At 61.1% G+C, this 16,743-nt stretch overlaps 1 protein-coding gene across 1 annotated transcript in view; it reads left to right on the forward strand.

Annotated features, from left to right (window-relative positions):
- Nucleotides 1-16,743, forward strand: part of DNAH17 (dynein axonemal heavy chain 17) — a 110,757-nt gene that overhangs the window by 44,039 nt on the left and 49,975 nt on the right. Inside the window, exons 21-38 of the mRNA XM_026484009.4 lie at nucleotides 187-441; nucleotides 1,635-1,804; nucleotides 2,364-2,586; nucleotides 3,878-3,994; nucleotides 4,079-4,165; nucleotides 5,409-5,561; nucleotides 7,153-7,401; nucleotides 7,616-7,738; nucleotides 9,197-9,544; nucleotides 9,642-9,733; nucleotides 10,032-10,158; nucleotides 10,876-11,028; nucleotides 12,207-12,332; nucleotides 12,437-12,544; nucleotides 13,088-13,219; nucleotides 13,512-13,672; nucleotides 13,976-14,132; nucleotides 15,222-15,326. Of these exons, the coding sequence (XP_026339794.2) occupies nucleotides 187-441; nucleotides 1,635-1,804; nucleotides 2,364-2,586; nucleotides 3,878-3,994; nucleotides 4,079-4,165; nucleotides 5,409-5,561; nucleotides 7,153-7,401; nucleotides 7,616-7,738; nucleotides 9,197-9,544; nucleotides 9,642-9,733; nucleotides 10,032-10,158; nucleotides 10,876-11,028; nucleotides 12,207-12,332; nucleotides 12,437-12,544; nucleotides 13,088-13,219; nucleotides 13,512-13,672; nucleotides 13,976-14,132; nucleotides 15,222-15,326 (2,886 nt within the window). The remainder of the gene's footprint in view (nucleotides 1-186; nucleotides 442-1,634; nucleotides 1,805-2,363; nucleotides 2,587-3,877; nucleotides 3,995-4,078; nucleotides 4,166-5,408; nucleotides 5,562-7,152; nucleotides 7,402-7,615; nucleotides 7,739-9,196; nucleotides 9,545-9,641; nucleotides 9,734-10,031; nucleotides 10,159-10,875; nucleotides 11,029-12,206; nucleotides 12,333-12,436; nucleotides 12,545-13,087; nucleotides 13,220-13,511; nucleotides 13,673-13,975; nucleotides 14,133-15,221; nucleotides 15,327-16,743) is intronic.

The following is a 16,743-nucleotide window of genomic DNA, read 5'->3' on the forward strand; positions in this document are numbered from 1 at the left end:
AGTCACATTCAGCATAATCTTCTCTCGGGAGAACATGGCCAATTGGCAGATTGCTCTGTTTTCCATCTTGAGAGGTTAGCAACACTTCCTCTGGCAGCGAGACACCCTCCAGGGTGGAGAGATCAAATTGAAGCCGTGACCATAGGCCACCGCTCGCCGGTCTGCTTCTCTCCTCCCCCCTTCCAGGCAGACCTGGAAGACATGACGGACCTCATAGAGATGAGGGAGGAGATGTCCAACCTGGTCATCAGCGCCATGAAGGAGGCCGAGGAGTACCAGGACTCCTTCGAGAGGTACTCTTACCTCTGGATGGACGACCCCCAGGAGTTCATGAAGAACTTCCTGATATACGGGCGCGCGGTCACCCCAGAGGACTTGGACACCCGGGCCGAAGAGACCCTCTCCAAGACGCCGCCCAGCCTCACCCAGTTCCAGCAGCAGGTGCGTGTGCCGGCTTCCTCATCCCTGCAATTCCTGCCCCCTCCCCAGGGGCGGGGGCTGCTCACACGGCTTGATTCAAACCTTGGGTGAATGGCTTTTATTTTTTATTCTTTTTATTTTTTAAGACTTTTTAAAGATTTTATTTATTTATTGAGAGAGAGAGGGAAAGAGAGAGCATGCACAGGGGGGAGAGGGAGAAGCAAGCCCCCAGTGAGCAGGGAGCCCAACGTGGGACTCGATCCCAGGACCCTGGGATCATGACCCGAGCGGAAGGCAGACACTTTACTGACTAAGCCACCCAGGCATCCCGGGTGAATAGTTTTTAAATGTGGATTTTATGATTACTCTGGTCTGGTGCGTCCCAACAGAGCAGATGACTGCCAAGGAAGAGTTTGTAACTCACAGACTCCAGGAAGAGGGGACACGCCATGCCCCGCAGGGCCACGGGGGAAGCACCAGGGTCGGTCAGGGGGCAGAGGGACAGAGGGGAAGGCGGGATCCACAGCCTGTGCTGTGGTTTTCATGGGAAAGAACGGGCTTGGGATGGGCGAGTTGGAATCATGGACTCCAGGGTGTCTGGGTGGCCCCTCACTGTCTGGTCCCTGGCCCTGGGGTGATCGGGACAGGGCAATGTTGGCCCCAAGTGCGAAGAGGGCATTTGGGGTGCAGGCTCTGGGTTGGTTTGTATATGAAAGATGGTCTCCCTGGGGAGTGGTCTGTTCTCTCTGGGAGTCTGCCAGCCCTGGGAGGGGCAGGTCCACGAGGCCCTGGAGCATGGGAAAGATAAAACACAAATCAACAATGACCACACACGCCTTCCCCCCTCCCCATGCACGGTGAGAGAGAGACGCCCGTGAGCAGAAGTGACGCACCCACGGGGGAGATGGGCGGGTGGGGGGACAGCTGGTGGAGCTGAGGGCCCCGAGGATGCAGAGCAGGGTGGAGAGGGCTGCGTTTGGGGCGCCCGGTGGTTGCCGTAACCACATTCACCTCTTGAGCTCCTCGCCTGGCCCTCAGAAGCCCTTGCCGGCCTCGCCGGATGCTGTCCCTTTCCGACAGGCTGCCAGAGCTGGGGATGGGCTGCGGGACTGCCGGGGTCCCGGGGGTGCTGGAGGAGAAGCAGCAGCAACCTGCAGGAAGGGCCGCCCTCCTCCCACGGCGGCCCGACGGTGAGCAGCAGCCGTGTTTTCCAGATCAACTCCTACGAGAAGCTGTACGAGGAGGTGTCCAAGTGCGAGAACACCAAGGTGTTCCACGGCTGGCTCCAGTGTGACTGCCGCCCCTTCAAGCAGGCCCTGCTGAGCACCATCAAGCGCTGGAGCTTAATGCTCAAGCGGCACCTGAGCGACCACGTCATCACCAGGTGGGTGCCGGCCCCACAGCCCCGCCCGCCGCCGCCCCGACCTTGACCTCGCCCGGGGGGAGAGCCGCAGACATAGGCCTTCTGCTGTCGGTGGGGCACTCTTGCCGGGCAAGTGTGGGGTGAAGGTCAGCGTCGAGGCCAGCAGCCCCTCCCCCGTCGAGGGTGGGTCCCAGGGGACGGGCGTCACCTGGCTGTGAGTGGACGCCCCGGGCTTCGCGGGACCCTACTCGCTGAGCACCTCGGTGTCTGGAGCCCCGAGGGCGGCAAGGCAGCCTGACAGGTCGCCACGGACTGGTGACCGCGCAGTCATGGGCCGCAGTCAGGGCCGCGAGGAGGGAGTCCAGGCGGGCTGAGTTCCGTCCGGGAGGCCAGTTGGAGTAGAGCTGGTGGGGCGTAGGGTGGGGGTCAAGAGCAGGTATCCCGAGGCGGTCAGGAGTTCTCCCTTGCTCAGCAGGGCCCCACAGTATAACTGGGGGGCCCCCGCTGCCAACTGCCTCCCCAGACCTCACCCCCCCACCGTGGAGGGTGGCACCCCTCACGGGGCCGTCTCGTTCAACAGCCTGGCTGACCTAGAAACCTTCATGAAAGTCGCCAGGACGGGCTTAACCAAGACCCTCAAGGAGGGGGATTACGACGGTCTCGTGGAGGTGATGGGTCATCTGATGAAGGTCAAGGAGAGGCAGGTGGCCACCGACAACATGTTTGAGCCCCTGAAGCAAACCATCGAGCTGCTCAAGACCTATGGGGAGGAGATACCGGAGGAGACACACGTGAAGCTGCAGGTGGACAGTGGCGGGCCACCACGTGGCCCAGGGCAGGCCGGAGGGGGGCAGCCCAGTGCTGGGGAGTTGGGGGGGCCGTCCGGGGGAGGCAGGAGAGGAAGCCAGTCCAGTGCCGGGGGTGCCATCCAAGGAAGGTGGGGGGAAGCAGTCCAGTGCCAGGACCTTGCGACTAGAGTAGAGGCTGTGGTGACTGGGGACAAGGCCTGTCACATGGGACCTGCAGGTTAGACTTCTTCCTGTGGATTCGAGAATCCCTGGGGAATGTCGAGGTGGAAGAAGGCTCCCTGCAGAGGAAGGGACAGTGAGGTGGGCTCTAAGGTGGAGCCGGTGGTTCCCACACCTACCCCCAAGGACCGGTCAACCCTGGGTGCAGGGGACGGTGGACAGAGAGCAGAGTCAGCGGAGGCCCTGCAGAGGGCAGGGACACGGCAGCGAGGCCGAGGGAGGGGCTGGCTGCTGCGGGAGCTCCGTGACCTGGAAGGTCCGTGTGGCAGGGCTGGCCAAGGCAAGGTGGGAAGGAGGAGGGTCCAGGCTGCCTCTGACTGCACTTCACAGCTAACTTGGAAATAGAACAGCTTTGTGTGCCATCCGGGCTGGGGTTGGGGGGGATGAGGGGAAGGGTCCTGAAGCCACTGCCCAGCCACCCCCTGGAGGGTCCCCCTCATCCCTTTCTCCACTCTCTGCCCTGCTCTGGATCTGGGCCGAGATCCTGCAGGAATGGGGGTGGTAGGAGTGCGGGGCAGGGAGGCAGGAGCCGGGAGGCACTCCCTGGGGCCCTGCTGTGGGGCCAGCGGCTGCCCCTGCCACCCTTGCCGCCCCTGCCGCCCTGCCCAGGGCCCAGCTGAGGGCTGAGATGTGAAGTGTGTGTGGCTGGACCCAGGGGCGACTGGTGTGAAACGGGCTTTTAGATGTACTGCCGCCCACGGAATGTTAGCTCATCGTAGAGGAAAAGGAACCCGTGTCTTTCTTTTGTGGGCAAAGAATTCGTGGGCTGGGATTTTTTTTTTCTTCAAAATATTTTATGATCAGAAGTCCAATATTTGCTCAAGTGTGGAGAACTTTGAAAATACAAGAATTCATCTGATTGTCAAAGCCGTTCTGGCACAGTTCCAGAAATGGGGACCAGGCCGGGGGTCGCCGCTGCTCCGGGGCCGCCTGGGGGAGGCGCACAGGACCCTCCGTGAGACGTGTGCGACTCCCCGCGAGCCCATGCTAGTTCACGGTAGACAGTTTCCAGAAGACAGGACACGGGACAGGACACGGGACAGGACCCGGCCTTTGTCTGCCGCAGGAGCTGCCGGAGCAGTGGGCCAGCACCAAGAAGTTGGCCATCCAGGTGAAGCAGAACGTGGCGCCCCTCCAGGCTAACGAGGTCAACATCCTGCGGCGGAAGTGCCAGCAATTCGAGGTAGTGCCGCCCCGGCGGCGGGCAGACGCCCTCGGGGAGGCCGGGCTGCCACCGGGGAGGGTGACACGGGCGCTTCTCCCGCAGCTCAAGCAGCACGAGTTCAGAGAGAAGTTCCGGCGAGAAGCCCCGTTCAGCTTCACTGACCCCGACCCCTACAAGTCCCTGAATAAGGTAGGTCGTCCGAGGACCCCGAGGACCCCGGCGCCCTCCCAGCCTCTCCTTAAGCTCGTACCCTTGGCCACGAGGGGCCTAGGCTTGGGGCCGCGCGTGTGCACAGGGGTCCACGCACACCCCGGGGTCCCATCCCCGGTGGCCTCCCCGCTGTGGGCCGCTGCTCGGAGCGCGGCTCCAGACAGGGGTCACAGCCGCGGGAACATCCCCCCAGCCCGGCCATCCAGCCAGCTGCTCAGCCCCGCTGTACGTCGTTCATCCTCGGCTCCTCACCCAGCGGCTCCCTGTCACCCGGCCGGGCACTCAGCTCTCGTGCCTGCTGTCTTCCCTCCCTGGCCGCTCTGTGCGGCCCGTGGCCGAGCCTCACCACGTTCCCAATGTTAAGGCCACAACCAGCATCCAATGTGCAAATGCCACAGGGCTGGCCCTGAGAACCCTCTCGCAGGGGAGCGTGTGGGGCGTGCGGGCGTGAGCACAAAGACCCCAAGGTGCCCTCTAGGGTCCCCCACACACGTGCCCTTCCCTAGCCTCTGCTTTTCTCACACCGCTTCGAAGCCACCATTCCCGAAGATCTCCCCATTCTTCATGGTCATTTTCTCACGTCTGCTCCCCGAGCCCGGCGGGCAGGCGCCGTCTCCCCCGGAGCCCCCGGGCCGGGCTGGGTTCTGCGGAGATCTGGCGCAAGCTTGTTTAGGAACCAGGTCCGTGCGTGCCGAAGGCCTCTCGGAGCTGCCCGCAGACACGGGAGACCCATCTTCACATCCCGCACGCGCACCTGCACACGCTCGACCCCGAAGTGCCCACACTCACTCGCCTGGTTTGGAGTGACTCTTGCTTTCCTCCCCTTATGTAGACTGTTCTCATTTTCAAAGCAATCAAGCATTACCTCCCTAATGTTTAACAAGGTAAAAAACGGGATGAGAATTGAGCCATCCTGAACCTCTCAGGAGGAAATCGGGCATTCGTGCCGGGTCCCTTAAAGTCACTTCTCATGCCCGAACTCCCAAAGCTGGAGCGCCTGGCCGTGCGACCAGAAGCAGGGGGCGTTTGAAGGCGGGAGGGGGTGGGCGCTGCTCTCCCCGGCCAGGTAGATGGTTCCCCCCAAGTCGGTGCATGGGGTCAGAACACAGCACGGGGCCGGCGAGGACGCGGAGAAGGTCCACTGGCATGCGGTGGAGGGCAAGAGGGAGGCCAGCACGGAGCGTGAGCAGCGCTGTTGACTGCCTCCCTCGCCCGCCCCCAGCAACAAAAGAGCATCGCGTCCATGGAGAGCACCATGGAGGCCCTGTGCAAGTCCGGGAGCCTGTTCGAAGTCACGGTCCCGGACTACAAGCAGCTCAAAGCCTGTCACAAAGAGGTCCGCCTGCTGAAGGAGCTCTGGGACATGATCGTCATGGTGAGGGCGATGGCAGGCACCCGGCCTGGGCGGGGGGGGCGGGCCAGGGCTGCGGGGACCGGGGCGGGGGGCGAGGGGACTGCTCCCACTAGCCTTCTGCCGCTAGGACGCCGCCGCGCGTCTGACCGAGTCACCCACTCCTCCCGGAAAGGAGGGTAGCGCAGGAGCACCCGTTGGCTTCTGCTGGCCGCTCCTCCCGGCTCCCCCGGCTCCAGAGAGATGTGAGGTCTTCCCTCTCCTTTCCTCTCAAATGAACTGCAGGGTCTCTGTCAAATCCTCCCCCCTCCAAGACAAACCGTTAGACTTATACAGAACCGGGTTTCTCTGTGAGCTACTCTGGGGGGGATTGCCCTCCCGGCGTTGACCAGGGTTCTCCCTGCACGGAAGTATGCTCCGTCTCTCCATTTGTCTTATTTTTCTGTACATCATAGTAAAATGTCGAACGTGTCTTCGTTCTGCCCACACTGAGCCTCCACAGTTCTTACAGAGGGGAAAGGGTCTCTGTAGTCAGAGGCAACCACTCTGAAAGAGAGAGGACAGACGAGCCTCTTGACGGTAACTTCCTCACTCTGAGCTGAGCTCGGGTCTCTTGTGTGTGACGGACATTCTGGAACAGAGTCGGTAAAGCCAGAAGGGACAGGTGGCTGCCCATCCCCTGGATAAACAATGGTCCGCACAGACTAGAGAATAAAGGCCACGTTTCCCAGGACGTGACAGTAAGCATTGATGGCCAGAGTATTTAAGGAAAATCCTCCAAAACAAATCTCCCAGGACAGTTTTATGGCAACAGGACACAGAATAAGCTTGAACCTCAAACGGCCGCTGATTCAGTGCCGGCGGGGGTTTAAGGTGTCGTGTCTCCGCATCTTCCAGGCTGGTCTCCTGTAAACAGCCACAGCTCTCTGTCTTTATGCAACCAGTCGGCTTGTGCAGGCCCGGCCTCCGGGCCTCGAGCGCCTGTGCCAACAACCTCATTCCATCCATCCCAGCTTCACATCCGTCTCCAGCCCACACCAAGCTGAAGACTGCAGGCTTCGTGGCCTCCGTCTCCACTGTTGGTGGGGTTCTTCCCGGGGAGATTCTGTGTCCTCAAGCGGCTTGTAGCACCCGGTCATCCACCAGTATAAGCTTGGTTACTCTGTGCTAACAGCCCTAAGAGGACCTCCGCGTAGTTCCCCACACAAGTGTATTTCTCTTTCACGCAAAGTCCACTCGCTGGTTCCAGGTCGCTCCAGGCTGTGTAGCCGCGTGCGTTTCCGTGATTGCCAAGGCCGACAGCGCTGCGAGTCGAGCTCTGGCAATTAAGTGCTCTCTGCCCCAAAGTGCCAGGCGTCACTCACGTTTCCCCGGTCGAGGCAGGTCCCACGGCCCCACCAAGGCGGAGAGGGGCCTGGGGCCTGGTGAGCGGTAGCGGCGCCCTCCACAGGGTTCTGCCGAAGTAGAGTTGACCTGCGGACTTTGGGGTTCTATCTTGACAACTGGGCTTCCACCTTACGGCCCTCTGTCGGCAGCCCTGTGTATTCCCCAGGAGCCGGGGCAGGAAGGGGGCGCGGACGTCTTCCCCCACCCCCAGTGAGTGTTTCCCCCTCAGGTGAACACCAGTATCGACAACTGGAAGACCACCAAGTGGAAAGATATCAACGTTGAGCAGATGGACATCGACTGTAAGAAGTTTGCCAAAGACGTGCGGTCTCTGGACAAGGAGATGAAGAGCTGGGACGCCTTCGTGGGGCTGGACAGCACCGTGAAGAGCATGATCGCGTCCCTGCGCGCCGCGAGCGAGCTGCAGAACCCCGCCATCCGGGACCGCCACTGGCAGCAGCTCATGCAGGCCACCCAGGTACCGGCCCTGGCGGCCGGCCGGCCTCGCGTGGGCAGGAAGGCCAGTCTGGCCGAAGGAGCTCCCCCGCGTCACGGAGCCAGTCGGTGGCGGCACCGGCTTCCACCCGCTCCCTCCGGAGCCCGGAGCTCTCACCACCCTGCCTCTCCGCAAAGGACGGAGCTGTCTGTCCGGCGCAGGTGACCTGGCTGGAACGTGCCTGTTTCCCCCACAGGTGAAATTTGAAATGTCAGATGAGACCACCCTGGCAGACCTACTGCAGCTGAACCTGCACAGATTCGAGGACGAGGTCCGGAATATCGTTGACAAGGCTGTGAAAGAGTCTGGGATGGAAAAGGTAGGGTTTTTTTTTTTTTTTTTCGAAAATGTGTTGTGTGCGGGATGGTGCCGAAGCGACCTACCAGCCCAGCGCCTACAAGCATCTCGTTTCACATGGGGTCCGGCGGTCGCTTAACACGAAAACAAAGTTTGGCGGGCTTTCCCTTAACCGACGGGTGACGGAAATCTTGTAAAAAATTTCCATAATCTTTTACTGGAAAGAGGATCCCCCCGGCTCTGGCCCTGTCTCCTGCGTGTGACAGGATGCACATTTAAAACCGTCCTGAGCGCTCCCCTCTCGTGGAGTACCTCGTCTGTGACGTTGGAGAAGAGGCTGAAGGAGGGGAGGCGGGAGGACTGGCCATGAGGATGGACGATGAGCCACCGGCTGGGACAGTCCCAGGTCGCAGGGAAGCTCGGGGGGCTCCTTCTGCAATTCAGATCTCTGTCCTCACCTGTTCGGTAAGTGGGAGATGTCACATTTTGGCTTTCTTCCCCCTTTTTTTTTTTTAAAAAGAATTTATTTATTTGTCAGAGAGAGAGAGCATCAGAGGGGCAGAGGGAGAAGCAGGCTCCCCAGCTCGGCAGGGAGCCCTGACGCGGGGCTCGATCCCAGGACCCTGGGATCATGACCTGAGCCGAAGGCAGACACTTAACTGACTGAGCAGCCCAGGTGCCCCATTTCTCCCTTTTTTGCCAAACAGCTTTATTGAGCTATAATTCACATACCATACCATTCACCCATTTAACGCGCACAATTCCCTGGCTTTCAGTGTACCCACGGATATGTGTGACCATCCCGTGGTAGAATTATTCAATGTTAGAACGTTTTCACCAACTGCAAAAGCCATTCCCTCTAGAAACCCCCCATCTTCCTGTACGTCCCCGTCCCACCTCACAGCCACCGCTAACCCACTTTCTTGTCCCTACGGACTTGCCTGTTCTGGACATTTCATGTAAACGGAAGCACACAGGCCATGGCCTTGTCTGCCCGGCTTCTTTGACTTGGCGTGATGTCGTCAAGGTCCTTCTGTGTGGGAGCCTAAGTCAGAGCTCCGTTCCTCTTCGTGGCTGAACGGCTTTCTGATGGTCTGTCCATTGGGTCTGTTCATCTGCTGACGGACTCTCAGGTCGTTTCTACCTTTTGGCAGCTGTCAATGATATTGGTAGGGGGGCGCCTGGGTGGCACAGCGGTTAAGCGTCTGCCTTCGGCTCAGGGCGTGATCCCAGCGTTACGGGATCGAGCCCCACATCAGGCTCCTCCACTGGGAGCCTGCTTCTTCCTCTCCCACTCCCCCTGCTTGTGTTCCCTCTCTCGCTGGCTGTCTCTCTCTCTGTCAAATAAATAAATAAAATCTTCAAAAAAAATGATATTGGTAGGAACGTTCCGGACTTCTTAGAGCAGGGCTCCATTCCGGGTCCTTCTTGGCCCCTCACACCCGCCGCCGAGTGATGCGGTTTCCGTGTCCCCCGAAAGGTGCTGAAAGCCCTGGATGCCACGTGGTCCACCATGGAGTTCGAGCACGAGCCTCACCCACGCACGGGCACCATGATGCTCAAGTCGGACGAGGTGCTGGTGGAGACCCTGGAAGACAACCAGGTGCAGCTGCAGAACCTGATGACGTCCAAGTACCTGTCCCACTTCCTGAAGGAGGTGACGAGCTGGCAGCAGAAGCTGTCCACGGCGGACTCCGTCATCTCCATCTGGTTTGAGGTCCAGAGGACCTGGAGCCACCTGGAGAGCATCTTCATCGGCTCCGAGGACATCCGCGCCCAGCTGCCGGAGGACTCCAAGCGCTTCGACGGCATTGACACGGAGTTCAAGGTGCGCGCGGCCCTCCGCCTCCCCCTGGGCATTTTCAGAACCGGTGACGCTGGAGAGCGTGCGGCCATTAATGCCCTGGGGGCCCATCTCCTCCCAGGCCCTGATGGAAGAGGCGGTGAAAACACCCAACGTGGTAGAGGCCACCAACAAGCCTGGTCTCTACGACAAACTGGAGAATCTGAAGAAGAGGTGGGTCCCCGTGCTTGGCCAGCTGAGCGGCGTCCTGGCGGCAGGGACCTGAGCCATCAGCCCCCCGCTGCCCAGCGTAGGGCAAACTCTCCTTGCTGGGAGCTGGTGCTCCGGGCTGCGAGGTACCACTCGGCGTGTCCTCAGCCTCAGAGGGACGCCCACACGGCAGGTCAGGTTCCAAGGGCTGAATCAAACAGGGGCTGCAAACGACAGACCGGGCGTCTCTGGGGCTGCCGTCCGGCGCGGACGGGATGGGCTGCAGAAGGCCTCGACAGCCCCGTTTCCTCCCTCCTCCTAGCTTGGCTGTGTGCGAAAAGGCCTTGGCGGAATATTTAGAGACAAAAAGACTGGCTTTCCCGAGGTTCTACTTTGTCTCGTCGGCCGACCTCCTGGACATCCTCTCCAACGGAAATGACCCCGTGGAGGTAGGTGGGCCCTGGCATTCCGAAGGCGGCCGTGTGTTTGCCCCCACGTCTGGGTGGCCCTGGCCAGTTGGAGGCATGTGTTTGGAGATCCCTGGGCCACCTCCACAAGGTCAACCAAGCCAGAAACTGCAGGGGCCCGGCCATAACAGAGAGCCCCCTTGCCTCGTTTTTCTTATCTGGAAAATGGGTTAGATGCCAGGGGCTTGGCACGACGCTATTTCTGGGAGACACGCCCGCTCGCTAGGTGGCCGCTGGCTCATCCTGACAGATCCGGGGACCCAGGAGCCAAGAGGAGACGTTTCCTCGAGACTCTACTGAAAGGAGAGAGGGCTTAACTAACTAGGTGAAGGGAAAACACTATATTTTATTTGAATCCTAAAACTGCGGGACGCACCAGAGGGATGCACCGAGTGGCCCAGGGAAACGGGCCCAGGGCCTGGTACCCTCCTTGTCAAGGAAAAGGGTCCTGTCACCTTCAGACCTTTGTGTCTGAGGGCCAGATCTCCGGGCTGGTCTCTGAGTCCCCCCTCAGAGCCATTGGGCCAGGCCCTTGGTTGGTTAAGCGTGTAATTTAGTTAACACCAATCAGAGAAGGGGGGAGGGTATTTCCAAAAATCAGAAAGACACGTACACCGCCCAAGGAAAACCGGGCTGCGCCTGCGCCCCTCCGAAGCCCCGGGTTCCGCGACCCCGTGTCTGCCCCCGCCCCCACCCCAGGTGAGCCGCCACCTGGCCAAGCTCTTCGACAGCCTGTGTAAACTCAAGTTTCGCCTCGACGCTGACGAGAAGCCTCTCAAATTGGGCCTGGGCATGTTCAGCAAGGAGGACGAGTACGTGGACTTCGACCAGGAGTGTGACCTCTCGGGGCAGGTGAGTGCTGGGGGCACATCCAGGGCGGACCGCTCACCGCCCCCCCCCCCGGCCACCCAGCCGGGACTGTCCCTCGCTCCAGCAAGCACTCCAACAGCTTCCGCAGAGAATTTCCAGCGCGGCCTGACCCGCACATTGTGGGACGCATCTTGAGAACAAACAGAGAGAGGAGGAGGGCTGGGGAGAGGTTTATGGATGCCGAAGAGCTGTCTGGGACTTGCCGAGGGACTGCCTTGAGGGGCCCCACAAGCCTGAACCACCTCGTTCTGATCCCTGTTCAGAATAATTGGCTCCGGGGGCTTCGGCTACCAGAGAGGTCTCCTCACCTCGGGGGGCCCCGTTCCTGTCCCCAGCCACTCGCGGCCTTCTGGCTGCCAACACCAAGCGTCCCCGCGGCCCCTCTCCCCCCATCTCACCACCCAACTCAGCAACCAAATCAACTTCGACATTATCCTAAGTGAAATGTAATTTGGAGAAAAGTCAGCTGGGGAAAAAAGAGGAAAATCTCACGCGAGAAAACGAGCTTCAGAAATGTGGACCTGGAGCTCCTGGCCGGTTACTTCGCACGGACAGGGTTGGTGGGGGCCAGGCCGAGACCCCGTCATCACGGTGGGTTCAGACCTGCTTCCTGCGCTTGGCTCCTCGCAGACACAACCACAGGCTCTGTGTTTACCAAGCCGATCGTCCCGTTTGGATCTTCCCCCCAACCCGTAGCGGCTACTTGAGGGTTTCTATTTTAAAATACCGAGAAGGCTTGTCTGCACATAAAATACAAAGGAAGTTTGTCCTGTGTGACCTTCTTGGACCCTGAAACCAGGCACCTGAGGAGCTGCCAGAACCCGCCGGGAACTTGAGAGGACAGACGCCGCGTCTCCCAACATCAGCGGCGTCTCAGGGGCTCGGACGTAGCACGGCTTCTCTTCTAGAATTTTCTCTGGATCCCCTCCCTTGTCTGCCTAGAAATAGCGTGCTCACCTGAACGCCCAATGCAGCAAGTCTTGGAGGGGACACGCCTAGGCATCCCAACCCCGTTTGTTAAGTGGATCATTCTTACCGCTCTACAAAGACCTCGACTTTCCCACCCCTGGGATGACAGTGAGGGCAAATTAATGACAAAGCAAATCTTTGGAAGTCGCCGCACTCAGGGCCTGTCCGGTCACGGTGGCTCCCGTCCGCAGGTAGAAGTGTGGCTGAACCGAGTGCTGGACCGCATGTGCGCTACTCTGCGACACGAAATTCCGGAAGCCGTGGTAACGTACGAGGAAAAGCCAAGGGAGCAGTGGATCTTCGATTATCCGGCCCAGGTCCGGGGTGGGGCCGGGGGTATGCTCAGGGGAGGGGCGGGTCTGCCGTATCCGGGGTGACGCTCACGGCGCGGGGGCACCGGCGGACGCCCGTCTGTTTGCAGATAGCGCTCACGGTCACGCAGGTCTGGTGGACCACCGAGGTGGGCCTGGCGTTCGGGAGGCTGGAGGAAGGCTATGAAAACGCCATCAAAGATTACAACAAAAAGCAGGTGCGTGGTCCCGCGTGCCGTCAGAAGCTGCCGGGAGACTCCCGGAGGCCTCTTCTCTGCGGCCGTGCCTCGTGGGGGGCGAGGGGGGGAGGTGCCCTTTCTGTCGGTCCAAAGCGGCCAAACCTTGGCAACCCCCCGGTGGTTCTGCCCAGAGGTAACCGCTTGGGAAATACACAACTTTAATTTGTCTGGAAGTCAGCAAATCGTCAATTTGTGTGCATATCATGGACTTATATGCAAATACCGTGGAAATTTCCTGCGTGGCTTTAAAAATCCCCTGTTCTTTCTTACTATCCCCCCTCTTCCCGTGGCGTTGGACTTTCTCACTCGACACCATTTTCGGAGGCTCCACGGTATCGCACCAGGGGCCGCTGTGCCGCTCACCCCACCCCAGCTGGGGGATACTGAGAACTTTTTTTGTAAACGTTTTTGTAAACGGGAGCACAGTGGTCTCCCCTACCCGACCGCGAGCTCCGGGACCCGCACAGCGGGGGGCGGGGGGCAGGCCCCGGTGCCCCAGCCCAGGCGCCTCTGCTCCTGCAGATCGGTCAGCTGAACGCGCTCATCACGCTACTCATCGGAAGCCTCAGCGCGGGCGACAGGATGAAGGTCATGACCATCTGCACCATCGACGTGCATGCCCGGGACGTGGTCGCCAAAATGATCGCCGCCAAGGCATGGGGACCACGAGGGCCGGGAACCGGGTGGGAGCTGGTGTTCGGGGACTCCAGCCCCCGTTAGTGCCTCTTCCCGGGGGGGGGGGGACTCTGTTCCTGGCAGCGGCCCTCCTGCCACCCCCCTTGCTAAGACTCAGCCCTGGGGAGCAGTGGGAGGAGCCATCCCATGGGAGGGCCGCTCCTCAGCAGGATTCGGGCGGGGGCAGCACTGGGGTGGACGTGGGTCCTGGGGGAGGAACAGAGGGCCTTCCCGGGCGGGTCTGGCTCCTACGGACTGCCGCCTCCTGCAGGTGGAGAGCTCCCAGGCCTTCACCTGGCAGTCCCAGCTCCGGCACCGCTGGGATGAAGAGAAGCAGCACTGCTTTGCCAACATCTGTGACGCCCAAATCCAGTACTCCTACGAATACCTGGGCAACACGCCGCGGCTCGTCATCACCCCACTCACGGACAGGTGAGGGCGAGCGCCAGCTGCCATCCACAGGGGGTCGGGCAGCCAGCCCTGGGTGCCGTGTGCTTACTGGATCACTGCGACGCTAGCTGTGTGGTCTTGGGGGAGTTGCTCAACCTCTCTGTGGGCCTGCAAAGTGGGGGTGCCATTTTCGACTCCATCTCACGGACTTCCCTGGCCTGTCCCTTTTGTGCCTCCCTGGTGCCAAGTGGATGTCACCTGGACACGGCGAGCTGACGCTACCATGAAAGGGAAGGGAGTGGCCGTGGGGTCACCGCACGCGGGATAATCAGAGGTCCTTTGCAGATGCTACATAACCCTGACCCAGTCCCTGCACCTGATCATGGGCGGGGCCCCCGCTGGCCCTGCCGGGACTGGCAAGACGGAGACGACCAAGGATCTGGGCAGGGCCCTGGGCACCATGGTGTACGTCTTCAACTGCTCGGAGCAAATGGACTACAAGGTGCGCTCCAAGCCTGCAGGGGACCAGAGGCCCCTGTGGGGACCACACACCGCATCCCCCGGGCCCCAGACGGTTCTAGATGTCTGGACACTGCAGGCCCAACCGGGGGGAGGAGGCAGCAGGCTGCCCGTCTGCTGACAGTCTCTGCCCTGCGGTCCGGCTGAGCAGCCGCGTCCCTCCCAGGAAGCTGGGGCCCGTGGAGGTGCCGCACATGTCCAGAAGAGGCTCCCAGGGTCAACACACCGAGCCCCAAATATCCTGTCCCGCCCTTGGAGGTCACCTCCTCCCAGCCTCCATTCCAAGCTCTCTCCGGGCGGCTGGAATGAGGGCCTCTGTCGTGGTTCAGCGTGGGGCTCTGGGGTAAAAGTGAGTCCAGGCAGGCGGAGGAGGGGAGCCAGGGGACAGGCCAGGCCCCAGCAGTCCCTGGAGAGTGTGCAGAATGCTGTCCTCCTGAGGCCCAGCAGAGCAGCCTCTGTGGAAGGGAGCCTGGGCCCTCGGTCCCCTCCTGGCCCGTATTTCAGCCCCAAGGCCCAGCCCTCCTGAGGCTGAGGTGGGGCCAGCTGCCCTCCTCCCAGTCAAGGCCACAGACCACGCCAGCCCCTGGACTTCAGAGAAGCACCCCAGCAGCACTCTAACACCCACCTGGAACGCCGCACAGAGTCCCTGAAGAGTTCTCATCCCCCAGCTGAGCACTGGAGACACAAACACCTAGAGGAAAATCTGACACGCGTGCCCACCCCCATCTTAGAGAGAAGCCCCCTCCCTTGAGTGCGAGAAAAAACCTGCAGGGGCTGTATTTGACACGGATGCACCCGTCCGGCTTGGGGGCCAGGGAAGCCCCCACCCCAGGGAGGTCACGGGGCAAGGCCGGGCTCTTCCGGGCAGCCAGCCCTCCATGGCATGAACCGCTCCTGAGGAGTGGGTGCCAGCCTGCCGGCCTCCCCCAGGCCCCGGAGCTCCCCAGCCTGACCCTCAGTCAGTGGACCGTGAACAGGACTGTGACCCGGAAAAAGGGCAGGTGGGGGGCTCCTGGTAGGACTCGGGCCGGCCCTCTTAGTCTCTTCATCTCCCCCATCTCCCCCTTCCTAGTCCTGTGGAAACATCTACAAGGGCCTAGCTCAGACTGGAGCGTGGGGCTGCTTCGATGAATTTAACCGAATCTCGGTGGAGGTCTTGTCCGTGATCGCTGTGCAGGTAGGGTCCTGCCTGTGGTCTGCGGGTCACGTAGGGGCTGGGGCTGGTCAGCTTTCATGTCACCTCCTACACCAGGCAGTCCGTTCAGCCCCACGACCCTCCTTGCCTGTCCCCAGTGCACCGTGCAATGAGGGGTGGTGTGGCACGGAGGTGAGAGACCCCAGCCCTGTCCTTCGGGGGCCCAGAGTCTGGGCGGGCACACAGAAGAACCGGATACAGCAGCCTAGGTGTGACCAGCGACATGTGAGGGAATAATTCGTTCTGCTGGGAGGACAAGGACAGAGGTTACAGGTGTCCGTGAAGGATGCATTGGACAGCGGTGCTGGGAGAAAGGGAGGAGGTGGGGAGAGAAGGAAGGGAGGGAGGAAACATGCCCCTGTGCTTCAGGAGTGAACAGTGGGGAGGCTGGTTCGCGGTGGCAGCAGGATTCTCACGGGGACAGCCCTGTGCCGCACGGCCCCAAGCTGCTTGCAAGATGCCTGTGTGCCCGCCCCACACTGCGGAGCATTCCTACACTGTATACGAACCCTCCGGAAACCACGTGTGCCGGACGTGAGAACCACGGGGCTCTCTCTGGGGAGCCAGGGCCAGCTCAAGGTCCAGAATCAACTTGGATATTCCAGAAGGACCCGGAGGTCAGGCCGGTGCTGGTGCTGGGACCCTTCTTCCCACCGGCGCAGGGGAGAGAGAAGCAGGTAGCAGCTCCCCGCAGCCCGAGCCTCTGGCCCACGCGGGAGGCTTCAGACAGAGCCCAGGAAGCCGAGCTGAAACCAGCCCCCGCCACTCAGGACCCAAACCTGGGCGTAGAGCCTGCCCTGAACCTACTCACTGGACTCCCTATCTCTGTGCTCGGCAGTGACTTCAGCCCTTCCTAATCTGTAAAATGGCTTCAAGGACGCGGGTTTGTTGTCAGGATTCAAGGTGAAAGCAGGTGGCCGGCATCCTCCACACTGTTAGCCTCCTGACATGGAGCTGTCCCTGGGCCCTGGGCTGGAGCCCCGTAAGGCAAAGCGAGAATGAAGGCCGCTGCCTTGGGGTCCCCGCCCCCACCAGTGCAGCAGCAGAGTTACTGCCCCACCCCCAAAGTCGGCAAAGGGACCCCAGCCTGTTTTTTTGACTCGAATGGACCATTAAGTCCATCCTGGGCCAGGATGCTAGGAGAGGCTACGCACAGAGGGGAGGCAGCGAAGAAGCTAAGGTGTGCCGCTCCAGCCGCGGGCCGGGGGAGCCGTGCCCGCGGACCAGCCGGGGAGGAAAGGTCAGGCCCCGGGGCGGGAGCTTTGCCCAAAAGGTGGAGAGACAGTGACTTCAAGGCCGGTGGTTGGAGGGTTCCAACCATGGTCGTCGGGCGCCCTCCAGTGGTGGCGTGCAGGCTTGCAGCCGCTCTGCAGGAGCGGCTGAGCCCGGAGATTTAGAA

Source organism: Ursus arctos, unplaced genomic scaffold (assembly GCF_023065955.2).
Source record: "Ursus arctos isolate Adak ecotype North America unplaced genomic scaffold, UrsArc2.0 scaffold_24, whole genome shotgun sequence".
In the NCBI taxonomy this organism is placed as follows: domain Eukaryota; kingdom Metazoa; phylum Chordata; class Mammalia; order Carnivora; family Ursidae; genus Ursus; species Ursus arctos.